This window comes from Manis javanica, chromosome 2 (assembly GCF_040802235.1).
Source record: "Manis javanica isolate MJ-LG chromosome 2, MJ_LKY, whole genome shotgun sequence".
Lineage (NCBI taxonomy): Eukaryota > Metazoa > Chordata > Mammalia > Pholidota > Manidae > Manis > Manis javanica.
The window spans coordinates 92409196-92436311 of NC_133157.1; the positions used below are offsets into that span (position 1 = coordinate 92409196).

The 27116-nt window shown below is 40.1% G+C and overlaps 2 protein-coding genes, 1 long non-coding RNA gene and 1 other non-coding gene across 13 annotated transcripts in view; 1 reads left to right on the plus strand and 3 right to left on the minus strand.

Moving 5' to 3' along the window:
- IARS1 (isoleucyl-tRNA synthetase 1) overlaps positions 1–6419 on the minus strand; it is a 113240-nt gene extending 106821 nt beyond the window's left edge. Inside the window, exons 1-4 of one of the 4 annotated variants that reach the window (XM_073228870.1) lie at positions 6271–6403; positions 5673–5763; positions 2244–2307; positions 522–647 (exon numbers count right to left, since the gene is read on the minus strand). In XM_073228870.1, the coding sequence (XP_073084971.1) occupies positions 522–647; positions 2244–2287 (170 nt within the window). In that variant the 5' untranslated portion in view covers positions 2288–2307; positions 5673–5763; positions 6271–6403. Of the gene's footprint in view, positions 1–521; positions 648–2243; positions 2308–5273; positions 5427–5672; positions 5764–6270 lie in introns of all 4 variants that reach the window. The other 3 variants (XM_073228872.1, XM_073228871.1, XM_017665526.3) reach the window with 3 other exon arrangements.
- LOC118967094 (small nucleolar RNA SNORA84) lies at positions 3542–3674 on the minus strand. Its single transcript, XR_005053899.1, has one exon. It is a non-coding gene; the product is annotated as a small nucleolar RNA SNORA84 (small nucleolar RNA).
- A 15-nt stretch (positions 6420–6434) lies between the features above and the next one.
- LOC118967081 (uncharacterized) lies at positions 6435–10007 on the plus strand. Its single transcript, XR_005053881.2, has 3 exons — positions 6435–6789; positions 8716–8803; positions 9875–10007. It is a non-coding gene; the product is annotated as an uncharacterized lncRNA (long non-coding RNA).
- Positions 9018–27116, minus strand: part of NOL8 (nucleolar protein 8) — a 33261-nt gene continuing 15162 nt past the window's right edge. For 5 of the 7 annotated variants that reach the window (XM_073228878.1, XM_073228875.1, XM_073228877.1 and 2 more), the window contains 7 exons: positions 18983–19121; positions 18195–18269; positions 12526–12797; positions 11150–11276; positions 10535–10605; positions 9899–9981; positions 9018–9426 (listed from right to left, as the gene is read on the minus strand). In XM_073228878.1, coding sequence (XP_073084979.1) covers positions 9376–9426; positions 9899–9981; positions 10535–10605; positions 11150–11276; positions 12526–12797; positions 18195–18269; positions 18983–19121 — 818 coding nt within the window. In that variant the 3' untranslated portion in view covers positions 9018–9375. The remainder of the gene's footprint in view (positions 9427–9898; positions 9982–10534; positions 10606–11149; positions 11277–12525; positions 12798–18194; positions 18270–18982; positions 19122–27116) is intronic. The other 2 variants (XM_073228879.1, XM_073228876.1) reach the window with 1 other exon arrangement.

Sequence of the window (27116 nt, forward strand, 5' to 3'; positions counted from 1 at the left end):
CCTACCTTTAAAAATTAATTACAACAGAACTGGAAAGCCCTTCAATGGACCATCCAGTCTTCATTTATTCCATGACATAAGGCAAGGTATTCAGCCTGACCCTGAGTCATCTCATCAGACAGGGCAACACCACCACCTATCTAAAGTAGTTTCTGAGCATAGGAGACACATGATGAAAACAGTAATTAAAGAAAAGACCGATTTTCAGGTGGACAGACTAAAGGGAGGAAGTATTCCAACAGGAGGCTATGACTAGTTTAAGTACTTAAATGACGGCAGTGACAGAAAAGTGGAAAGGAAGTGGGTGATACATAAACTCTATTCATCAGACTTATGAAAGAAACTGAATCTACCTTAATAATTAAGGACTCATTCATTCAATGGGTATCTATTACTAAGAGTGTTCACAATACAGTTAAACACTCTGGTGCTACAAGGATGAACTGAGTTTCTGCCTTAATGCAACTCAGTCAAGAAATGACTTTTCTTAAGGGCTACCTTTATCAAAGAAATGCACATACTTTGGCCTATGTTTTGATTGTTTTAAGCATTCCTGAAAGCAATTAAATTTGGACCAGAACTGCAAGATTTTCTCTTCTTCAGCAGGAAAATTGATGTTTTCTCGAACTTGCTGAGCCATTTTGTTGCTGCAAGAGAAATCAAATTTATTATTCTGAAAAAGAGAAGTCTAGGAATAACAGAGTACCACACATAAAAATCAGTGTATATATCATAATCCTTGATAATGGTACTTTACGAAAATTAGTTTTTTTGAGGTCAAGTTCACATACAACAAAGTTCACCATTTAAAAATACACAATTCAGTGTTCATAGCATATTCACAAGATTGTACAACCATCGTCCCTTTCTAGTTACAGAAATTTTTAATCACTGCTCCCTCCCCTGCCTTCAAAATCCTGTATACTTAGCAGTCACTCCTCATTCCGTCCTTCCCCAGCTCCTCAGTAATCACTAATCTGCTTCCTGCCTCTATACAGATTTTTCTATTCTGGACACTTTGTGCAAATGGAATTACGTATATGTCTGGCTCTTTTACTAAGAATGTTTTCAGAGTTCATTCATGTTGTAACATGTATTCATACCTTGTTACTTTTTATGGCTAAATATTTTATCCCATGGATATGTCACATTTTGTTTATCCATTGATCAATTCATGGACATTACAGCTGTTTCCACTTTTTGGCTATTATGAACAATGCTGCTATGAACATTCATGTATAAACATTTGTGTGAACATATGCTTCATTTGGGTATATACCTAGGAGTGGAACTGCTGGGTCATTTAATTTTGTTTAATTTTTTGAGAAACTGCCAAAATGTCCCAAAGCTGCTGCATCATTTCATTCTCCCAGCAGAGAGTAAGGATTCATTTCTCTATGCTCACTCTTTATTGTCTATTTTTGGATTACAGGAAGTCCTAGAGGGCATTAAGTGGTATCTCATTGTGGCTTTGATTTGCATTCCCCTAAGGATTAGTAATGTGGAACACCTTTTCATGTGCTTATTGATCATTTCTGTATCTTCTTCGGAGAAATGTCTGTTCATCCTTTGCCCACTGTTTAACTGGGTTGTCACTTTATTGCTGAGTTGTAAGAATTCTTTATATATTCTAAATATAAGTCCCTTATCAGTTACATGATTCATAAAATTTTTTTCCTGTTCTGTGGGTTGTTTTTATTTTCTTCAAGGTATTCTCTGAAGCACAATTATTTTTTATTTTAGTGAAGTCCAGTTTATCTATTTTGTTGTTATTACTGGAGCTTTTAGTGTTGTATCTAGGAAACCAGAATCCAAAACAAGGTTGTGAAATTTTAGTATTATAATTAGGTTGCTGATCCATTTCAAGTTATTTTTGTATATAGTGTGAAGCAGGAATACATAGTACTTTTGAAATTACTGCACAAATTGTGTCCAAAATACACTTTTCATTTAAGTTTTCAACTACAGTATAACACTTAGTAATTGTAGACAATATGTTTCTAAAAATAAAGAAGTAAGACAAGTAGTGACTCTACAGCATCTTACTATGCTGATGGACAGAGACTGTAATGGGGTATGTGGAGGGGACTTGGTGATGGGGGGAGTCTAGTAAACATAACGTTCCTCATGTAATTGTAGAGTGATACCAAAATAAAAAAAATTAAGAAGAAAATCTTGGAAATATACTAAAAATTCATTAATAATCTGAAAAAATAAACTTCAAAGTAGGTAAGAATTCTTACCCATATTCATAGGATAGAAAGCGCTTCTGCTGAAATAACCTCATCCATTTGAGTAAAATAAAACCTAAAAAAATTTTAAAGCCAAATAGATGAGAATCTCACATTCAAATACTTCTGAGCTCATTCCAATCTTTCATTTATCCCTTTTATTGCTTATTCATGACTTGAATGCAAACTGTGTACCTCTCTGATTTAGTCACTAATGAGAGAAATCTTAGTGTCTTTTTATTAGTTTTGCTTCTAATCTCCAGCAGAAACACTTATCCACCTGGGGCTTAACTAACCAGTGAGTATCCTCAAGCCCATTCCTCCCAAAGCCTATTCATTCTTACTAATAAGGTTGGTGCCCAGATTTCCAAGCCAAGATCAGATTAGAAGGGGCAGAACTGCTAATAATGAGAAAACAACAGAGAAGACACAAAACCTTAGTAACTCAAGAACTGTTAACAGTCTGGGATAAGTGACTATAGAAGCAAAGAGGCTTACATAGCTCAACCAATTCTGAAAGCATCAAAGCCTAAGCACAATACTTGACCCACGCCATCAAAAAAATTTTTAACTCTGTGACAAAGCAGCGTGTCTCCTTTTCTTTCATTTGAGATGTGAGAGTGCTTTTGAGTTTTATATAGGAAAACAATAAGAAACAAATAGGTGAGCCATTTAATTAAGTCAATTATCCATTTCTGATTAGAGTGTGTCATTAAAATAGTACTAAACAGGAGTTGGAAGGCATTTCAGATCTTCAGTTTGTTTCAATTTCCATCCTCTCAAGGATAGAAAGAGGTGTACATCTGTGCATTTACTGCTTTATTAGAGGGACCTATTGATTACATCATTACCTTCTTAGAGGCCAACTGAAACTTAAGGGATTATATATGAAGACTCATAGATCTTTAGATATAAACACATTTGTCACTTCTCACATACATCACGGCTGGCCTTGTGATTGCCAGCACCTATGGGAGGTGATTGGAGTACACACATCCAGGGATTCTGATTTCCTAGGAGTGAGGAGTTAGAATCTGCATTTTAACAAGATTCCTGGGGATCAGCATGCACATAAAAGTTTGAGTCATTACTCTGGAACTATTCTGACCATTATTCAGGAGTACTATCTTTAATTTTTTTTTTTTAAGAAAATGAGATTCAAGCTTTCTGTGAGGATGGTGAGGAATGTTATGCTACACAACATTCATAAAATTTTCTGAATTTTTCTATTCCCCAAAATATTAAGAATCAATGCATTATTATGTCAAATACAAATACCCAGTGTAATGGCATTAATTATTTCAGAGAAGTTATGTATCAGAGACCGGGCTATGGCAGCTGCTGAGGAGAAACAGCCCCAAGCATAAATCACAGGATTTGCTCTGGCCCCTTACATCCACTGGAGAGCTGTACCTGCACAACAGCATCCAGTAACCACAGGGCATGGAGAAATCACCTGGTGGTGGTGGGAAGGGCACCCATAGAAGTGGAGGGAGATTAACCTCATCAAGCTATGCTCAAGAAGCAATCTCCTCTTCTTTGCTTTTACTATAATCCAAGCCCACCACTCTTTCTTATTCCACGACTCCTTCAGATTTCTTTAGCCTCAAATTCCTGTTCAGCAATTTCTAGATACCCTCCTTAACCCTGTATTTACCTCAACAGATCTAGGAAATGCATACAAAAAAATTTTTTTGTCTAAAATAAACCTCACAATCTTCCATGCCATATCTGCTACCATTTTTAATTCTGCTGTACCAGGAGTTCCACTACTCCTTCCCATTACCTGGAAATCCTGAGTCACTCTGAATACCAGCCCCAGATGATCTCCATATCAAACGATCACCAAAGTCATGCAGATCTGACCTCTATTTTTATGTTACCTCTTATCTCAGTTCTTCATAGTATGTTACATTAAGTCAACTTTAACCCCATAGATGGGTCTATCTTCCAATCTTGTCTCAGTTAGTTATATCTTGTTACCATATACCCCAAAGATATACTTACAGAAATGTATAAAATATATACATTAACTGAAGCATTGTTCCTATTGATATATATCTGAAAAGATCTTAAGTATCAATGATTAGGTGACTGAAATAAGTTATGGTAGATCGACATCACCCAGTCATTAAAAATGAAAATCATAATGTAGCAAATTTACATATTACCTATCTATCTGCAAAAGGAGCAAGTCACAGTTATAACAATTTATAACTATGTGCATTATAATTACTAAGACATTAAAAAGATATATATACATATATATATGTTTTAGTAATTTTGCATTTGAATTTAGAAAGCTACCCACCAAATTTAACTATGGCTACCATCAGGGAGTAGGATTAGGAGGGGAAGGCATGAAAGGACAGATTTTTGTGTTACTTCATATTACTGGGTTTTTTTTTTTGAGTATATATTAACTTTATCAGAAAACTTTAACAACACAGAGAAAAATATTAGATATTCTATATATTATATATAACCACTGCTGATTAACCTACCTAGTGAAGCTCTGAAAATTTCAATTTTGTATTAAGAAAAAAAAAAACCAATGGCTTCTTTCTCCCAAAGGAATTCTAATTCTGTATACTCTTCAGTGGGGCACTGGAGGCCACCATGATCCTACCCCAGATTTCTACTCTTACTAAGACCTTTACTCTTAAAACTCAAGCTTCAGCTACATCACACTCGGGGACACTGAGAAACAAAACTGCTTGCCTATATCAGGCCCTCTGTCCTGATATACTCCATAGACTCTGTATACTCTAGCAGTACTTAGCTTAAATGTACTCTCCTCTGAGGCTTTTACCAACTCTTTTTCAGAACCAGTATCCCCATCCTGAGTCTGTTACTCTCCTACACACTGTGGTTTATTTGCATTGCATGCCCCACACATTCTCTATCAACTTAAACTTGCTGGCTGGCAGAAGCATTCTACTATCTCATTTCCAGCGTGTGTTTACACGTGGTAAGGCTCAAATCGTTTGTTTGAACACACCCTTTGTCAGCGTTAGTTTTTGACAGCGAAACGTCTCCTACCTGCCTTTCCAATCTATCCCATTAAGTGGGCTCCTTCTGGCACAGGTTAATGGCTAAGAGGATGGGGCTTTGGAATCTGACAGTTCTGGTACCACCACTCAGAAGGTGAGCTACAGGAAAAGTTACTCAACCTTTAAGTATCAATTCTGTCATCTGTAAGATAAAGATCATAAACACACGCTAAGTGAATGTTAGGTGAAATCATGGCTATCACAGACGGCTTCAATCACGCCATTACTTTTTGCCCACAAATTCCACTGTATTGCCCTTGTCCAGCCATTGTATCATTCATGTTCCAAAAACATTTAAAGGGCAATCTACACTTTGCTGCCTTTTTCCCCTCTATACTTAACTCTTTAGTCACTTACAAGGAGTGTCCACAATTTTCCGGGTACTTACTTTTTAAAATGTCATCATATTAGAATTCCCCTAAATCAGTTACTTTGCCTCTGGTTTCCTCCCTCCTGAGGTCACTGAAGAACCTGAACGCCTGCGTTAGAAAAAACCCACCTTACCCAAACGTTCACAAGGCTGAAGACTAAGTGCCCCCTCCCACTGTTCCCGGAGCCGCCCTGAGATGCTTCGCTGCATCTCCTGAGCCAGCACACGGGTCAACCTGCAGCCGGTTCTCCGGCGCTCCCTGTCCCCACCGCAGGGCCCTAGGCCGGCGCAGTCCCGAAAGCCGCCTCCTCGAAAACGCGGTAGGGTCGGGGAATTTTGCCCACCTCCCATCAAAACGCACACCACCCGGCGACTCAGGATCCCAGCCTGAAGCTAAGAGATTTCTGAAGGCTGCAATCCTTGGCCTAAAAGCCAGGCCAAGATTCGTACCCGGTTCTGAGTTCTTTAGCTCCACTCCTGGTCTTGCTCCTTGGAAATAAACGTGCACACAACTAATCTCCAGCCCTGACTTTTAAAAAAATCGGGTATTTGAGAGGCCGCAGGCAGGTATGGGAGCTGGGTACCTAAGAGACCGCGCGGGCAGGACGAGGCTTACCTGAAGGGTCTCCGCGTCAGCGCGCTTCGGAAACAAGCCCGGTCCACGCCGCTGCAGGGCGTCGGGAGATGATGCAACGCCCTCACAGCGCGGGGTTCAGAGGGAGGGGCCAGTCCGCATCCGCCAATCAGCGTGCGCGGTTCGACACCCATTAACAAGGCGGGCTCCGATTGGATGCAAGGGGCCCTTGCCACGCCCGCCGTGCGCGCTCTGGGAGCGTACTGTGAAGAAGGCTGCAACGCTGGGACGGCGGCTCGCAGAGGCCTGAGTGCTGTACGCACCGCTCGTCCGGAGGCCTCCGGGGCGGGGCTGGTGGGAGGGCGCCCAGGGCTGTTACCCGGCTCACGTCACCCCGCGTAAAGCGAATCCGGCGATTATACCGCGGGACAGTGAGCGCGGCGTGTTGGGACGGCGGTGGAGGTCCCGGGGCGTTCCCGCTAGGCGGCTTCGCCCGTGCCTGCTCACCCTGGGCCCGGGATGCTGTTCCGGCGCGCGCTGTGCCTGCCGGGCCGTCTCCGGGTGGGTCCCGAAGTCGGCCCGGTGACAGCGTCGCGGCTATCTGCGCAACAAACCCGGGAAACCTCGCTTCTGCCGGGAAAGCAGAGGCCGCGGAACCGCTTCTTGGGAGCGCCCGAGGCCCTGGCCGTCAGTGGCGTCCCTGGGAAACCCCGCTACTGTGTTCTTGTGCCTCCCGGAGAGTTCTGGGTTGCACTTCAGAAATCACGATAAACGGCAATATGGAGGGAGAAAACAAAAAGGAAGGAAATGGCCGGTCACCAGCTTTAAAATTACTGTTCAACTGTTTCCTGTAATGAAAGCAAAATTAATCTTTGCGTAGTTCTTAAATGTTTATGTCACCGCCGTGTCTGCCTGGCACCTTCCACACCTGCTGGTTAAAAACCAAAGGGAATCCGGAGCCATGCAAGAATATGTAGAAAGTACTTCTTCAGTAAATTGAGTATTTTGGTAGTTTATGTAGCATTCCTTCAATAGTCACTTATGGTGCAGCAACACACTCCGTGTCAGGGATTGGCATAAATGGTCTCGTGCCCTTGCTCAAAGGGATAATATCTCACTGAACTTAAGTCTTTTGTAGTTGTGTATATTCATATTATGACTAGAAGTACTTTGTGTTTTACATTTCCACATTCCTCAAGTTGCCACCTTGTTCACTTTAATTATCTGTCCAGACAACCCTGACCAGTGCAGGGCAGCTCTCAGACAGATGTGCCCAGGGAAAAAGTCTATTTAAAAATGGGGATGACAAATGTATTATTTAAGACTGGATTGAGAAACATTTTATGGTGCTGTTGGAAGGCAAGGGAAGACTACATCTAGAAGAAGGTTAAGTGAAAAAAGATTCCGGAAAAACTGGTCAAATGCTCTACTTGAATCAGTCAAATCCATTTTCACAGTAGGAAGCCAATAGGTAATGTACAAAACCGAAAAAAAACAAGAAATTACAGTGTAAGCATGTTAGGTAGAAATACGGAATTTGGTATCATAGAGACAGATACAGTTGTTGAAGGTCGTTGCATCTGGGGAGCAGGATTTGGGGGTGAGCAAGGCCATGTGATATCACTTAATTTGCTTTGGAGACAGAGTGTTACAGAGTTAAATATGGCCACAAATTTTTTGACATTCCTCCCATGAGAGATGGTCTGTTCCCTCCCTTTGAGTCTGTGAACTGTGTCATTTTTGACCTGAGAATACAGTGGAGATGACTGAGCCAGTTTCTGGACTAGGTTGTAAGAGACCAGCAGCATCTGCAACCCGCTACTGAAACCTTGTTACCACGCTGTGGGGAAACCCACAGGCACTGAGAGGGCCATGGTAGAAGCAGGATCCTCTAGCCCCAGCTGAGCCCTCCAGTGACACTAACACAGACTCAAGATGGGCAGCCCCACTGAGTCCTGACCAAGCTACTTATTTGTGAGCAAAAGACTATTACTGGGATGGCTTGTTATGTGGCAATAAAAGCTATTAAGGTCATGTGCATTAAGAGAAGGTGAACATTTGGACTTGTCCTGAGTGGTGATTCCATTCTCTATGAAGTCTGAAGTCTTGAAAACAGGAATCCCAAATGACTCTTCAGCTCCTAGTTCCTGGGAACAATTTTTTGAAAAATGTATGTACTAAGCACTATGTACTAGACAGTTCTAGGCAGTGGGGACATAATGGTTAACAAACCAGATGACATCTCAGCCCTCATAGGCTTTATATTCAATCAAGATGTAAATGAGTTCAAGTCCTTAATTCCAGCCACACATTGCGGCTCAGTAAGAATCCCTAGGAACTGTCTACATGTGACAATTTTGAACAGAGCCCAGTTTGATAGGAGGCATGTCTGTCTAGAATCCTAACCAGGCTGATTTTGACAAGGTATTAAATCTGCTTCCCTATCTAAATTCAGGGTCCTGACCCCTATTACTATGTATCTTTCAGCATCTTGGATTTTTCACAAGCCTCTGGTCTAACTAGAATTTTGGGATTGATGGGCTTGCTTCTATCAACTACCGGAGGCCAAGAACAGGTAAACTTTGTATTTAGCATCCTTTCTTAGTCCTCACAGACTCTAATGTTGGTTTGAAGAATATCATGCATTTCAGTTAGGTATTCATTAGGACAGAAGTCAAGGCTGATTTGTGTTCAATGTCCTAAACAAAAATGACAAAATGGGAGTCAGGTGTTTTTGGTATAACCCGAAACAAATATTTCAAGTAGCCTATAATTCACACAAACCCTAATTTGGAAAACACAAGTGCTTTTATTCATCATATATTTAAAAAGACTTATGTAAACCTTGCAGAGATGCTCATGAGTTATTAAGGATGGAGGGCAACAAGATTATGTACAAAAACTGTTTCAATGGACTATCCTGTGCTTCATTAAAAAAAAAGTTCAGGTTAATTTCTTGAAAGAGTATTTCGGGAGAAATACAGAGGAAATCCACAGAAGAGCAATCACAATTATATCTACCAGCCAGATTTTGAATATTCCTTCACTCTGAATTCTTCTTTCTCAGCTAACATTATTTTCCAGATCATCAAATTTCCATGGGTGAGCCTTGTTCACATTTGGTATAAAACTGATGCTGACCATTTATTATTTTGGTTTCACTCTCCTTTTGGCATCTTTATGTTTCCTCCGACAATCCTAGAGAATCAAAAGTTTGTTAGAGATGTAAGTCTTTTTCAAAGTGTTCATTCGGTAACTAAAAAGTAAAATTTAGGTTATTCAGTGTCAGGGTTGTGGAAACAATTTTGGAAGTGCTCACTTGGGATGAACAGGGAATATCCAAACCTTTGGCTTTGAATATTTACAGTAAAAACTGTATTTCACAGTCCTTCAAAAATGATTTCCTGTTACTTAGTAAGCATGCCTAGAACACTGACCAGTCACTCAGCAGGGCCACCTGTCAGTCCCTTCACCTATACTATGTGTGTGGGTTGAATTTAACCTCTAAGTTCAGTTCCAACACTAATTCTAAACATCTAAATCATATTCTCAGTTGTTACCTTTTTGTCTTAAGTTTCATACCTTATTCCCATTTTTTTACACCAGGCAAATTATTAACACAAAGATAACACCTTATCTATTTTAGAAGACAACATATACAACTACTCACCATGCGCAAGTTGTTTGTTCTGGCTTCCCAAGAATTCCTGCTAATACTACTTCCCACTCCTCTCCAGAATAAGCCAGAACCTACTAAGGGAAAATAAAGGGGCAGCAAAATAATAGAAGAACAGACAGTAATCTACTGTTGGCATTAACAAGGTCTTCAATTCTAGGTAAGAATGTTTTTTTTCTTAATTTATGCTAATTTTCAAAACAAAAATGCACAATTGCTGGGATTTTACTGTTCATATATATATACCATTCATTAATATATAACTTGGTTTCTGTGCTAGGCTTTAAGAAATGAGTTTTTCACCAAAAGCCTCAGTTTTCACATGCACTTTTAGGGTACTGTAGACTTAACAAATTTTGTACATCTTGATTTTAAACTCCCTGGAACAAAATAAGTCCTTGATGATAATGGATGAGTCAGGAAGGCATTGTGTGGCAGCTGCTGGCCCTCCATAACTTTCCAAGTCAACCTGCATCAGTCTTACAAGGGGCTAAACCATATGATATTGCAAAGGGTCAGAATTTTTGCCAAGTAGTTCTTGCATGGATGCATTTTATGGTATCAGAATGCACAGTGGTGAGAGCTATAGTATTACCTGTTTTGTAGTATATAATTGAAAAATGGACTTACCATGAAGTCTTTCATCATTCTTGGAGAAAAAGAAAAATCTAGTGGTTTCCTTCTCAGGTAATGATATTTCTCTGAAATGAGAGAGAAAAGGATGGAGGCCAAGACATAGATATTGGTTTTCATATTTAAGAGGAAATGCTTACATTAAAAATATAAACATTCCCTCAATCTGTTTTGTGTTTGCTTATTTGCCCTGATTTTAAGCGACTCCACTTTCTCTATCCTCAACATTCTGCTCTTCTATCTGAAGTTTGGTAGTGAAGACTGGTTTATGTACAAGCTCTGTCTTCCCTTGCCTGGCTGCGGATACTCTCACTGGACTACTATTACCCATTTGCCAGTGTTTCCAATGGGGCCAGCCAGCCACACAGCCTCATTCTAGACCAGGGACTTCAGTTTCAGGCTCTCATCCCCCACTTAGTGCTATCCAAACTTAAAGGAAAAGGAAATATGCTCCCATCACAAAATAGCTAGAGAGCTCTCTAAAGGTTCTGAGAGAAGAAAATTAACTGGTCTTATGAAAATAAGCTTAGATCCTTCCATAAGGTTTCTAAAGCTTGTCTAACTTGGATTTTACAAATTATTAAATATATTGTGCAGAAACAAACTGCTTACCCAGGGCTAGGCTTTCTGTCATTTGTTTCTTCAGTAACATCTTCCTCTTCTGAACTGCTATCGTGGAAATGAGGAGCTCCTTGCCAGACAATCTTCACAGGTTTCACTGTCTCAGCTCTATAGGTCTCTGTATCATTGTATCAATGAAAGATGACAGGATAATAACTCAACAACCAAGTATTTCTGAGCATACTTATTTGACAACTTTCACCATGTACACATCTCTGAATTTCCAGTATCTTAATTATTCATTTAGGTAGTATCTTTTTAGATTCTTAAATATTGAGAGAAGCTATATTTTTTGGCATTGCTAGGATGATCTGATAAGGAATATCGTAATATTACAAAAAGATAAAAACTAAAGCTTTATAAATGAGCAACATGGTTTAAAAGAACAAAATAAGCATGGCACTGTATAAGCATGAGAAGCCTAAACTGTTAACACTATGCAGCAAAACCAGGCTTCCCTACTTACTCATGAGAAAACGAACATACCCTTACATTTCCAAATCATTTCAAGGCCAATTTCTCAAAGTTGGCCCCTAAAAGAACTACAGTCAATATCCATTATCAGGCCAACCCAACTCAACAGTTTAGGACTGATGGCATTCAAATGGACACTGGGAAAAAAAGTAAGCAAGAACATGATATATTGTGTCTTAGAGCAATTTCACTGGATTGCTGTGCCCCTAATGTACCTGCTGGACACCTTGTTTTAACTACCAGTCTTTAAAGCAGAATCCCTTTCAAATGTGCACGTATTCTCCTGTGAAGGTATATCCTGCATCTTAGGGCAGGCTTTCAGAAAAGCTGCACTTCCAATCTTTAACACTAGAACAGGTGTTTTTAACTTTCGGCCATTTTGGCCTTCAGAGGTAACCTCCTGAGATGGAATGCAATGTTGCACACACAGCTGTTTCTTTTTCTGTAGGTCTGGCAAATCTCCAAATATAAAGTTTGAAAACAACTGGCACAGTGACAACTGCATATTTGTATAAAGCCAATTACATATTCCTTCCCTTCCCCTACCACACAGCAATGGCTTTTCCTAAGTCATGGCTTCTCCAACTGCATTTAAGACATGAAGCTATTTAACTATATGACTAATTCTATTTCATGACTCTTTGTACTCAGAAGGGGTGCTTCCCTTCATATGGCAGCTAGCTAGAGGTTTGCTCCTTTAAATTCAAAAACAGTTCCTTGCTGTGTTAAACACATCCAGGCACATTATGTGTATGGTCAAATATACTGAATCTCATATTGATTATCTGATTGGAAGGAAATTTCTTCAGCTAATGTTAAATCGTTACACTTAATGTATACACTCCATCAAGTAGGTTCAAATTGCCCACAGTGAAATAGGAAAAAAAAAGTACCTTCATTTACAGCTTTAGTGTCTGATTCAAAAAAGGAAAACATGAACATGCCAGGCCGCTCAGCCCCAGTCACCAGAGCTGCAGGGCTGTGGGCTGCTTTGGCTTTCTCTCCGCCACAGGCCTCATTCTGGGGCAAGCCATCTTCCTTTTCATCAGTATCTTTTGCACGTTGGAATATTTCTTTTAAATCCGTAGCAATGTTATAATACATTTCTTTAGATACGTCAGGTAGCTTCTCAGCTTCCTCTCTTTTCTTCTTTCGTTTTGCTTTACTTCATTAACACATACAAATATGTACGCCACAAAGAAACAGTCAGCATTTAGACAATTTCCAGAAAAGAGGGAAGGAAAACACCTTGAATTTTAATCCCATCCTTTCAAACACCCAAGAATCCACAAATAAAACTGTATGCATAAAAGCAGATCTCCAATAAGCTTTTTAATACACAAAACCTTGTCAAATAGCCCCAAATATTAAACATGAATTATGTTCCCTTATCTTAGCCTCTAGAACTATGTTCCAGAAATTTTACCTAAGATATTAACTTTGAGTAAGAAAATCACTTAACAGCAACAAGCCCCAGTTTCCTCATCTGCAAAAAAAAAGATTTGGTCATAATTCAGTTTCAAAATGTGCTAAGTCTGCTACCTCTATAGCTTTTCTTCTTCCTTCCTAATTACAACCCTTAAATAGAATTCGTGCCTCATATCAAATTCACCGAGTATCATAATTCCTCCAAGTGGTAAAGATACCTCAAGACAAATGCTGGGCACAGAAGCCACAGGGCATAAATCTGCAAAGAAGTAAAAAGCTAACCTTTTCAAACAATATGGCTTCTCTCTCACTTACCAAGTTTACATGTCCCTGTATGGCCCCGGAAGATGACTGGTTAGCCAGAGACAGGTAAGATTCCTCAAGGGAGGAACAACCTAAGAAGGCACAGTCGCATGGGGGCCATCAGGTGAGAAATTGGGGAGCAAAAGAGGTGAGGCTCAGAACCTCATCCCCCCTGTTTTGAGAGAAATCTTCTGCATCTGTGGATGTTTTATTGCCCTTGTCTAGCTTGGATTAACACATAGTCTACAGGCACATACCTGATCATCTATATTTGCTCTCTTACAACACTAAACTGTTTTCTACCTTTATCTTGCATCTACCTACCACTTCAGCATTTTATTAAAAATAATAATAATATTAATAAAGGGAGAAATGTGGGATTCACATAGAAATCAAGTATAAAAATCAAACGAATATTCATATTTGACCTGATTGTTTATAGTTCATAATGCATGATCAAAACTGAAAGTTTTTGTGATGACTGCCCTTGTACTGTTCACCATGTAAGAACTTATTCACTATGTAAGAATTTGTTCACCATGTAAAAACTTGTTCGTTATGCTTCAGATTGGAGACTGACAAGAATTAGGCTGGGGGTGGATTAATGATTGTACATTGAGCATTGACTCCCCTATACAGAATTTTATTGTTAACAACCATTTGATCAATAAATATGAGAGATGCCTCTCAAAATAAATAAATAAATAAATAAATAAAATAAAATACAAAAAAAATGTGCTAAGTCTAGTCTGTTTTGAAATGAAATTTTTGTTATTATCATAAACCTGCTCTACATTTAAGAATATGCTTTTCTCTTTGATCTTAAACAAAAAGTTACATGGCAATTTCCAATATTGAATTTCTAGCTAATAAAAGATTAAAATCCTTTTTCCTATTAAGAATCCACTCCATTTATCATCAATAGTATTAGGCCAAAATCCTAACTCTATTATCTAAAATATAAAATAGTAAGTGAATAAAATGTCCTAAATGAGCATTTTATTGGAGGAGATTCTCACAAAGAGAAACTTCTAATTCTTTATTTAAAAAACCAACCTGGCTAGGATTTAAAATAGATATGTCTCCTATGAAACCAAGCTCTACAAAAACTTCCATTGAACCATGTGGTGGTTTTAAAAGTGGTCCAAAGATCCTTTGATACTTCTTTCTTTATGATGGGGAAATGATATCCCTCATCCGTTGAATGTGGGCCAGACTTAAGGACCTCTTTTGACAGACTGAGGCAGACGTGATGGTGTGACTCATTGTCCAAGCAGATCTCAAGCCTTCAGAGACTGCAGCCCTCTTGAGAGCCCCCAAGCCAGAAGTGCCCAGTGAAGCAGGATCTCCGATAAACTTTTCGACTTATGAGCCAGATAAAATGGGGCCTAATTAATATTTGAGGTTTCAAGCTGTTTAGCTTAGGGGCAATTTCTTACACTGTAGTACGTAACTGACAGATTTGGGTACCTAGAAGTAGGTATGGCTGTAACAAAAACCTGCAATGTGGGAGTGGCTGCAGAACCCAAGCAATGAGCAGAAGTTCAAAGGTCACTGAGGAGGATGCTAACAAAAGCCTGATATAGCATGGGCAGTGAGGAGGCTACACGCAAGGGCCTGCAGAGATGGGAGGTAAATGCTACTGGAAACTAGAGAGAGGAATCCTTGATATGTAGTAATAGAACATTCAGCAACACTCACTTTTGTTAAAGTGGAAAGTAGAAAATGAACCTAATGAATGGGTGATCTAGCTAAGATGTCCAGAAAGCTGTTGGAGGTTATCTGCTGGCTTCTTCTTGCTGCTTACAGAAAAATATAAACTGAGACAGTGAAACTAAAGTAAGAATTTTTAAAATTCTTTAAATTTAAAAATACCTCATGGTTTTTAGGAAGATTAGGAAGACTACTATTATCCAGAAGGCAAATAACATGAAATTTAAGAAATGGCTTCTAAGCAAAGATCAAATCTAAGACTCTGGAAAACATGGTATAAGGCAAGTGTTGACAAACTGGCCCATGGGCCAAATCCAGGCTGCTGCCTATTTATGTATGGACTGCAAGTTGGGAATAGTGTTTGTAGTTTGAAAAAAAGATGATTTCATGACATGCACAATGGTAATGAAGTGCAGACTTCAGTACCCTACGAATAGTCTGGAATACAGCCTGCCACCTGCCACATGCCCCAATTCTCCGATGTATTGTCTGTGGTTGCTTTCCTACTATAAAGCTGGAGTGTAGTCACTGCATCAGAGACCTGTTGGCCTGCAAAGCCTAGTATATTTACTACCTGACCCTTAACAGAAAACTCTACAGACCCAAGTCTAAATATAAAACCTTCTGTTAAGACCCCAGACACAGCTTGGAAACTTCAATCATTCAAACAGCAGGGCTTCTGAGGGGTTCAAAGTTGTTGTCTTGGAGTCTCAGCATAAGCCCACAGTAAAAAAGGCTTATCTCAAGAACATTAGGAGGTGTGGCTTTTGTCTAAAAGAGTGAGCATCAAGAAGATTCACTGAAGACCTACCCATATGTATTTTTTAATTTGGTATCATTAATATAAAATCACATGGGCAACACTGTGGTTACTAGATTCCCCCATTATCAAGTCCCCAACACATACTCCATTACAGACCTACCCATATTTTAAGAGAACTATATTAACAGAAACACCAAGAGCCTGGACTGATTAGATACAGAGACATCCCATACAATGGAGATGCTTTTGGACACCACATTTATACAACCAAAAAACAGGTTGAGAAAAGAGTTCAGCTGCAAGCATGGGCCACCATTCATGAAAAAGGAAGAGTCAGGAACCATGGAGTATTAGTCCCAGACCCTCAGTTCTACCCAAAGAACTCCCAGCATTTGCCTGTGTAGATCTCAGAGCCACCACGGACCAGGGATGCCCTGCCTCATTTTCCTCTGTGCAACATTGTACTTACAGAGGTTATCCAATGCTTCTCCCATCCCTGTATGTTGAAGGAGGGACAGGTAACTTATCTCTTTAGTTCACAGGTCTTCTGATTAGAAATAACTGCCCTCAAGGAACTGCAACAGATAAGCCTCCTCTGCCCCTAGATCCAATTTGGATAACATCCTGGAATCTGAACTGATCATTGTAAAGAGGTGGGACTCCTGGGAAGTCTAGGGAGGGGGTAGTATATTCTGTATGTGGCAGGAACATAAACAATTTGTGGGCAGATGTTGAATTGTGGTGCTTTAATTATGTCTGTAAATTCATCAATGCTTCTTCCCTGAGAGGTTGTATTTAATCTCCCATTAAAGTATGGGCTAGACTTAGTGATATGTTTCAAGAAAATTGAGTAAGGTAGATGTGGTGGTGTGTGACTTCTAAGACTAGGTCATAAATCACACTGTGGCTTCCCCCTTTTCTCTCTTTGGGGTCACCTGCTCAGGGGGAAGCCAACTGCCATGCCATGAAGGCACAGAAGTGCCTAATGGAGATGGCAACAAGGCAAGGGACTGGGCGACGGCCATGTGAGTGGGTCCCTTTGGAAGCACATTGTTCGGGCTTGGTCAAGCAGCAGAGACCAAACCCAAGCAATATTTTCACCGTAAACCTTTTAAGAGAACCTGGTCAGCAAATCTAAAGAAGTCGCTAAATTCTTGACTCAGAAACTTTGAGATAATAAATGGTTGTGGTTTTTAAGATGCTAAGTTTTGGGTAATATTTTATGCAACACTAAAAAACTAATGCACCCTAGATATAAATAAAAACAAACCTAAAATATTATACAAAATATCCCCAACTTATGTACCATGCTTAATGTGTATTATCTAAATAACATACGAAAATCTACATTACAGGTAATATTTATGCTGCTACTACTTTAGTCCAATATGTGATTCTTCTTACAAGAAGTCTTTAACTTTGGAACATCTTAAATTTACAGAAAGGTTGCAGAGATGTACATACAGCATTTCCAAGTAACCTTCACCTGGTTTCCCCTCATGGTAGCATCTTATACAACTATGATGCAGTCACAAAGCTAAAGACTCACACCAGGATAGCACTACTCACACCACTCAAACGGTATTCTCATCTCACCAATTCCTCCACAGAAAGATATATTTTTGTTCCCGGATCTAATTCAGGATGCCACACTGCCTCTAATGATAAGCAATTAGGCCAGGAAGAGTTATTGGCTCTTCAGTTTGCAGCATTTATCAAACTGACAGCACATGTGCAGCAAGGAACAGTTCCCACCACACTAGCACAATGGGACAGAATGAATGGTTGCCCCCCAAAAGTATGTCCCTATTTTCTGGAACCCAAAGGTGTTATAAGTACCGTTATGACACAAAGATGAGGGGAACACGGCAAAGAAGAGGACAGAGACTGGAGCAGTGCAGCCAAAAGCCAAGGCATGTCACAGCTACCAGAAGTTACCTGAGACTAAGAAAGAGGCACAAAGTGGTTTACCCCATCCCAAGCCTCCTGAGGGACCACAGCCCTATCAATAACCTTGATTTCAGATTCCAAGCCTCCAGAAATATGAGAAAATGTGGTGGTTTTCAGCCACTAAGTTTGTGGTGGTTTGTTACAGCAGCCACAGGAAGTGGATATAATGAGGAGGAGCTTACTGGGGGAGGAGCACATGCATTGCTACACATGTGAGACTCCCTCATTAGAGAGCTATGACTTTCTGCACTATGTCAGCAGTCCCACTCCAACTTTCCCTCCCTGGTCTTAAAGTAAATACAATGGGACCAATAGATGGGATGTTGGTTACTGTCCACTTCTCTCACTGTCTGAAATGAGATGAATTCCTATGATCCTGCTACTAAGAGACATAGCTTGATTTACCTTTCTTTTGATTTCTCATCACTTCTTTCGTAAGTGACATGGTCATGCCTCGTTGGATCATAATGTATGATATCCCTATGTAAAAAAGGAGAGCGAGAAGTTGAAAGAGATAAATTAGAACATTAATGCAAAACGTTAACAGCAAATTAAAAACTGGACTGATTCTAATTTTTGAGCAAGACAAAGATACACAATACCAAAGAGAAGTATTAGGATCTTGTTAGATAGAAACAACCATTATTTTAAACTATCTAGTTTTGAGTGTCCCTGGATATTTCTTTTAATAAAAATTATTTTAAACATACTAAAATATATACAGATAAATGATATACTATTTTATCTGCATAAAACATTTATTGGTGGAAGCAGAGTGGAGTGAGAAGAGGTGTGAAGAGAAAACTGGTCCATACTGGTGACTGCAGAAACTGAGTGCTGGTGACCAGAGTTTTCATTACATTAGTCTCTCTAAACTATGTTTAAAATTTTCCTTTAAAAAAAATAAAAGTTACATTTACATTGCTTTATGCTACAGTTAATATTTAACCCATTGTCCAACTGTTTCACAGACAGATGCAATGCTGCTATGATATCTCAGTACATAAATACAGGAATAAAGATAAGTTTCTTGACGTGCATCACTGGGTCAAGGGTTAAGTATGTTCTGATACATATTGCCAGCTGCTCTCCCCAGGAAGTTTAAAATGGCGTAAAATTAGTTTAAACCGAGTTCAAGGAGGCTTTTATATCAAAGGAAAATAGGTTAGGAGGGGATGGAACATAAGCCATACTTAAATTTCTTAGCAGCTACTGATCCTCTGCTTGTAGAATTGCTTAAGTTGATGTGCAAAACACTCTGTACAACACTCAGGGCTCTCAATTTCTCTGCAGCAAGCTCTTCTTCCTCCGCAGTTTTCTCTTCATTTACCTCTTAAGAGAGAAAAGGATAATTAGTAATCTCTTGGTAAACATAACTTGAGAAGTCTCAATTATCAAATATTTATCATGTACTTAAACCTGTGCCAATCATAGTAAGACAGAAGGTAAATCTCATTTTACTAACTTCCCAGTCCCCAAGAACAGCATCAACACAGTGAATCCAGAAACTGCATAACCAGCAAACAGTCCCATTTCCAACTGTAATTATGAAAATAAAATCTGGATTTAATGGCTTTCAGTGGCAGGTCTACAAGTTCTTAAGGTAAAGACTGATAGATGTGATAAAGAAAGATGCTAATCACAAAATTAAAGTGACTGCAAACTCTGATTTAACATTCTAAGAATGTGATCTAAATTACAAGTAAATCTAAAAATGAAAGACAGTGAAAGATGGAAATTTTACTGACTACTACTGTGTTACTGCACAGCTGCTTCAGTCTTTGATTCAGTGATAAATATTGCTGGGAGAGAGACATAGGCCGGCCCTGTGCACAGGGCACGGTCCAAGCCTGTAACGTCATCTGCAGCTACAAGAAACAGACTAGATCAGAGAGCACGGTGAAACAGCTAGTATGGACTACAGACAGAAATACAAAATAAGGATAAGCTTTAATCACCCTCTCAACTCACTGCAAGATATAAACTACCAAGTTACAGAAGCTAGAATAAAATGGTCATTGTGGTGAGTTTAAGGCCCCAGAAGTTTCTAAGAGTTCAAAGGAGGTTCGGATTCTGTTCAACTGGATCAAGAAATGCTTTGTAAAACCAGGTGGAGTCTAAGGTAGGGAACAGAGAGTGGGTTCTGGGTGGAGGGTAGGGGGACCACGGGTGAGGGCATGCCAGGTGTAGGAGACAGTATGCACATGTATATTGAAGAAGGAAAGTGCAGAGTGTACAGTACAGTAGGCTGAGCCATACAAAGCTGCTAATACTCAGCAACCCTGACTTAAAAAACGGCAGTTTCAATTTTAACCTAATACCAACTAACAGGAAGGACATAGAACACAATGCTAGAGAGGGTCCAAGGTGCTGTAGGCCACAATACTGCTTACTTGCATGACAGATCTTCTGTTAGGCAGGAAAATAGATACGAGCGGGGTAGAAAGAGAATAAGGCCAGAAAGTCCACTAAAATGCCCATAATTAATCAATTGAAGCACAAAAAGCCAAGAGCAACTTGGCCTGGAATGTTTGAATAAAGGAAGGTACCTCAGCACAACCCATGTCTTTATTGTGTTAATCATGCAGGCCCAGTTATTTTCTTTACCTTTACCTATATGCTGTTTTTTTTCTCCTTCCAGCCCTAATTATGTAGTTTGTAACCTAGGCAACTACTTCAGCAAAGATGGTTACAGCCCAGCTGTAAACAACATAGTAAAAGGCAGGAAAGATTCCATCTTCAAGATTGTATTTTAATACTCAGGAAGTTAAAAATGTAAAATTCTTAACTCACTCTTTAGCAAACAGACAATAGCTCAGCCTACCTTGGGGGCTGGGCCTGCAGCCTGTGTGATCTGCTCCCAGATGAAGACACCAGCATCCCAGGGAGAAATCAGAGCAGGAACTTCCTTGTGTTAACTCTGAGCATTCAAAGACCTCTTAACAAGTCTGCACCCCCAGCCCTTAGTCACATTCCTAAAGAATCCTTAAAAAGAGGAACCCCCAACCTTTCAGGGGGCTCCTCTCTCTGAAGTCACTTGCACTTTCTAAGTACATAAACTTTTAAGTTTAAACTCTCTCTTCTCAACCTTTCAGGGCGCGATCCTCTCTCTGAGGTCACCCACACTTTGTAAGAATGTAACCTTTTAATCTTAAACTTTCTCTCTCCAAATCTTTCAGGGCGCCTCTCCTTGTTGAGGTTGCCTGCTGCACTTCTCTCTTTAAGTAACTTTAAATAAGACTTTTACTCTGCTTCACTACTGTGTCTCTGCCCTTCAATTCTTTGTCGCAACGGGGACAAGGACCAAGGAAAATACACAACGCCCCCCCAACACTTCAAATTTACAAAAAAATTAATCCTAAAAGTTGGTAAGGAAAGAAACTAGAGACAGAGGCTATAGATTTGACTGCCCTAAGAACAGAACAGCCTGAAGATGCTGACAGAGAGATGCAACTTAGGATTTACTGAGTTTTAAGCACAGGCCCAGGAGTGCCTGTGAAACACACCCATCAAACACCAAGAAAATAACAGATGGTAGCTCAGAGAAACAGCCCAGGGAAAAGACAAGCCCTAAGTGATGGAAGGCTAATGGCAGGGACTTAATAGACAGTGGGAGGAGTCTACATCTACAGACAAAGGGGAATTGGGAACAAGGAAGGAGGAAAACAAGGAAGTCATGGTGCAGGGGAAGCGAAGGGGAGAGAAGCTTTCAAAGATGGCTGACAGACCAGTGGCACAGGCAGGCTGAAGAGGCTGAGTCAGAAAAAACACATCTGGTGAGCTTCTCAGAGGGAAAACAACAGAAAAGAGCTGTAGACAAAGAAGAAATTCAGATGGCCAACAGACACATGAAAAGATGCTCCACATCACTAGTCATCAGAGAAATGTAAATTAAACCACAGTGAGATACCACCTCACACCAGTAATGATGGCTGCCATCCAAAAGACAAACAACAACAAATGTTGGCGAGGATGTGGAGAAAGGGGAACCCTCCTACACAGCTAGTGGGAATGTAAACTAGTTGAACCATTGTAGAAAGCAGTATGGAGCTTCCTCAAAAAAGAAATACCATTTGACCCAGGAATTCCATTCCTAGGAATTTACCCTAAGAATGCAGCAGTGCAGTTTGAAAAAGACATATGCACCCCTATGTTTATCGCAGTACTATTCACAATAGTCAAGAAATGGAAGCAAACTAAGTGTCCATCAGTAGATGAATGGATAAAGAAGATGTGGTGTATGTATGCACTGGAATATTATTCGGCCATAAGAAAAAAAAAATCCTACCATTTGCAACAACATGGATGGAGCTAGAGGGTATTATGCTCAGTGAAATAAGCCAGGCAGGGAAAGTCAAGTACCAAATGATTTCACTCATATGTGGAGTACACGAAAAAAGAAAACATTGAAGGAGCAAAACACCAGAAGACTCACAGAACCCAAGAATGGATTAACAGTTACCAAAGGGAAAGGGAGAACGGGTGGGAAGGAAGGGATGAAGGGAAAAATAAAGGGGGCATTATGATTAGCATGTGTGTGGGGCACGGGGAGGGCTGTACAACACAGAGAAGACAAGTACTGATTCTACAACATCTTACTACGCTGATGGACAATGACTGCAATGCGGAATGTGGGGGGAACATGGTGATGGGGGGGTATCTAGTAAACATACTATTCCTCATGTAATTGTAGATTAATGATACCAAAAAAATAAAAAAGTCAGGATTGAAAGAATGGCACTTTTGGGAACTGAGACCTGTGTCAGCTGAACAAGGAAGGAGCTGGAAGAAGAGGAAGGCTGGGCACGTAGGAAGTATGAACGGAAAAGTAATATTCGGACCGGAACTTAGGAAGGAGATAGGTGGCCAGGACAGAAGAGGGAAGGAAGCGGGGGCTCTCTAGAGGGGCCCCACTCGGTCAAGAAGGATGCAAGGTCTCTTGCAAGGGAAGGAGAGAAGATCTTTTAAGATACTTGGAAACAATTCCATAAAGAATGCCACAGGAAGTCAAAAAGAGTAGAATCAGGATGCCTTTGGTAGCATTGCTGCTGTCAAGCAAAGTGGCATTCAGTGGCACACTGCTTTTAAAAATCAGAGGGACAGAGGGCGGAGCCAAGATGGCAGCGTGAGTAGAGCAGGGGAAATGTCCTCCCAAAACCACATATATTTATGAAAATATAACCAAGACAACTCTTCCTAGAACAGAGACCAGAGGACACAGGACAACAACCAGGCCACATCCACACCTGTGAAAACCCAGCAACTCGCAAAGGGGGTAAGATACAAGGCCCAGCCCCGTGGTACCCAAGAGTCCCTCCCCACAGCTCCTGGCGGGAGGAGAGGAGTCAGAGCAGGGAGAGGGAGCCCAGGGCTGCTGAACACCCAAGCCCAGCGATCCGCACCAGAGCGCAGACACAGTGCATGCATGGAGTCCTGGATACTAGGGAAACAGGGCAGCAAGACCGGTGAGCGGGTTCCTGAGGCCGGCACCTGAGGACAAAGGAAAGTGAGCAGCGTTTTTTTTTTTAAGTATTTATTTATTTATTTTTGTTTTGTTTTGTTTTTTTATGGCGAGTGCTTCTTGGAAGTCTTAAAGGGACAGGGCGGGACACTTAGTCCAGAGGCAGGGAATTTAGGGAACTTTGGGCACTCTAACCCCCTGGGCAGCAGGGAGCACGGAGGCCCCTCACGGGGATAAATAGCCTCCCAGCCGCTCCCCCTACAATGCGGCTCCACCATTTTGGAGCAGCAGCCCGAGACAGGCCACGCCCACAGCTACAGCAGAGATAAACTCCATAGCAGCCAGGCAGGAATCAGAGGCCCTGTCTGCGCACAGCTGCCCAGCACAAGCCACTAGAGGTCGCTGTTCTCCCAGGAGAGGAAGGCCACAAACCAACAAGGAGGGAAGTTCTTCCAGCCGTCACTCGTCCCAGCTCTGCAAACTATTCTATCACCATGAAAAGGCAAAATTACAGGCAAACGAAGATCACAGAGACAACACCAGAGAAGGAGACAGACCAAACCAGTCTTCCTGAAAAAAGAATTCAAAAGAAAAATCATAAACATGCTGACGGAGATGCAGAGAAATATGCAAGAGCAATGGAATGAAGTCCGGAGGGAGATCACAGATGCCAGGAAGGAGATTACAGAAGTGAAACAAACCCTGGAAGGGTTTATAAGCAGAATGGATAAGATGCAAGAGGCCATTGATGGAATACAAACCAGAGAACAGGAATGCATAAAAGCTGACATAGAGAGAGATAAAAGGATCTCCAGGAATGAAACAATGTTAAGAGAACTGTGTGACCAATCCAGAATTAACAACATCCGTATTATAGGGGTACCAGAAGAAGAAGAATGAGAAAAAGGGAAAGAAAGTGTCTTTAAAGAAATAATTGCTGAAAACTTCCCCAAACTGGGGGAGGAAATAATCAAACAGACTACAGAAATACACATAACTCTCAACAGAAAGAACCCAAGGAGGATAACACCAAGACACAAAATAATTAAAATGGCAAAGATCAAGGACAAGGAAAGAGTTTTAAAGGCAGCTAGAGAGAAAAAGGTCACCTATAAAGGAAAACCCATCAGGCTAACATCAGACTTCTCGACAGAAACCTTACAGGCCAGAAGAGAATGGCATGATATATTTAATGCAATGAAACAGAAGGGCCTTGAACCAAGCATACTGTATCCAGCACGATTATCATTTAAATATGATGGAGGGATTAAACAATTCCCAGACAAGCAAAAGCTGAGGGAATTTTCCTCCCACAAACCACCTCTACAGGCATCTTACAGGGACTGTTCTAGATGGGAGCACTCCTAAAAAGACCACAGAACAAAACACCCAACATATGAAGAATGGAGGAGGAGGAATAAGAAGGGAGAGAAGAAAAGAATCTCCAGACAGTGTATATAACAGCTCAATAAGCGAGCTAAGTTAGGCAGTAAGATACTAAAGATGCAAACCTTCAACCTTTGGTAACCACAAATTTAAAGCCCGCAATGGCAATAAGTACAGATCTTTCAATAGTCACCCTAAATGTAAATGGACTTAATGTACCAATCAAAACACACAGAGTAATAGAATGGATAAAAAAGCAAGACCAATCTATATGCTACTTACAAGAAATTCACATCAAACCCAAAGACATGCACAGACGAAAAGTCAAGGGATGGAAAAACATATTTCAGGCAAACATCAGAGAGAAGAAAGCAGGGGTTACAGTAATAATATCAGACAAAATAGACTTCAAAACAAAGAAAGTAACAAGAGATAAAGAAGGACACTACATAATGATAAAGGGCTCAGTCCAACAAGAGGATATAATCATTCTAAATATATATGCACCCAACACAGGAGCACCAGCATATGTGAAGCAAATACTAACAGAACTAAAGGGGGAAATAGACTGCAATGCATTCATTTTAGGAGACTTCAACACACCACTCACCCCAAAGGATAGATCCACCGGGCAGAAAATAAGGAAGAACATGGAGGCACTGAACAACATACTAGAACAGATGGACCTAATAGACATCTACAGAACTCTACATCCAAAAGCAACAGGATATACATTCTTCTCAAGTGCACATGGAACATTCTCCAGAATAGACCACATACTAGCCCACAAAAAGAGCCTCCGTAAATTCCAAAATGTTGAAATTCTACCAACCAACTTTTCAGACCACAAAGGTATAAAACTAGAAATAAATTCTACAAAGAAAAAAAAAGGCTCACAAACACATGCAGGCTTAACAATATGCTCCTAAATAATCAATTGATCAACAAACAAATTAAAATAGAGATCAAAGAATATATGGAAACAAATTAAAACAACAACACAAAGCCCCAACTTCTGTGGGACGCAGCGAAAGCAGTCTTAAGAGGAAAGTATATAGGAATCCAGGCACACTTGAAGAAGGAAGAACAATACCAAATGAATAGTCTAACATCACAATTATCGAACCTGGAAAAACAAGAACAAATGAGGCCTAAAGTCAGCAGAAGGAGGGACATAATAAAGATCAGAGAAGAAATAAACAAAATTGAGAAGAATAAAACAATAGCAAAAATCAATGAAACCAAGACCTGGTACTTTGAGAAAATAAATAAAATAGATAAGCCTCTAGCCAAACTTATTAAGAGAAAAAGAGAATCCACACAAATCAACAGAATGAGAAATGAGAACGGAAAAATCACAAGACACTCCACAGAAATACAAAGAATTATTAAAGACTACTATGAAAATCTATATGCCAATAAGCTGGAAAACCTAGAAAAAATGGACAACTTCCTAGAAAAATACAACCTCCCAAGACTGACCAAAGAAGAAACACAAAAGTTAAACAAACCAATTACGGGTAAAGAAATTGAAACGGTAATCAAAAAACTACCCAAGAACAAAACCCCAGGGCCAGACAGATTTACTTCAGAATTTTATCAGACACACAGAGAAGACATAATACCCATTCTCCTTAAAATTTTCCAAAATACAGAAGAGGGAATACTCCCAAACTCATTCTATAAAGCCAACATCAACCTAATACCAAAACCAGGCAAAGACCCCACCAAAAAAGAACATTACAGACCAATATCCCTGATGAATGTAGATGCAAAAATACTCAAGAAAATATTAGCAAACTGAATTCAACAGTATATCAAAAGGATCATACACCATGAGCAAGTGGGATTCATCCCATGGGTGCAAGGATGGTACATCATTTGAAAATCCATCAACATCATCCACCACATCAACAAAAAGAAAGACAAAAACCACATGATCATCTCCATAGATGCTGAAAAAGCATCTGACAAAATTCAACATCCATTCATGATAAAAACTCTCAGCAAAATGGGTATAGAGGGCAAGTACCTCAACATAATAAAGGCCATATATGATAAACCCACAACCAACATTATACTGAACAGCGAGAAGCCGAAAGATTTTCCTCTGAGATCGGGAACAAGGCAGGGATGTCCACTCTCCCCACTGTTATTTAACATAGTACTGGAGGTCCTAGCCACGGCAATCAGACAAAACAAAGAAATACAAGGAATCCAGATTGGTAAAGAAGAAGTTAAACTGTCACTATTTGCAGATGATATGATACTGTACATAAAAAACCCTAAAGACTCCACTCCAAAACTACTAGAACTGATATCGGAATACAGCAAAGTTGCAGGATACAAAATTAACACACAGAAATCTGTGGCTTTCCTATATACTAACAATGAACCAACAGAAAGAGAAATCAGGAAAACAATTCCATTCACAATTGCATCAAAAAGAATAAAATTCCTAGGAATAGGTTAGGTATTCG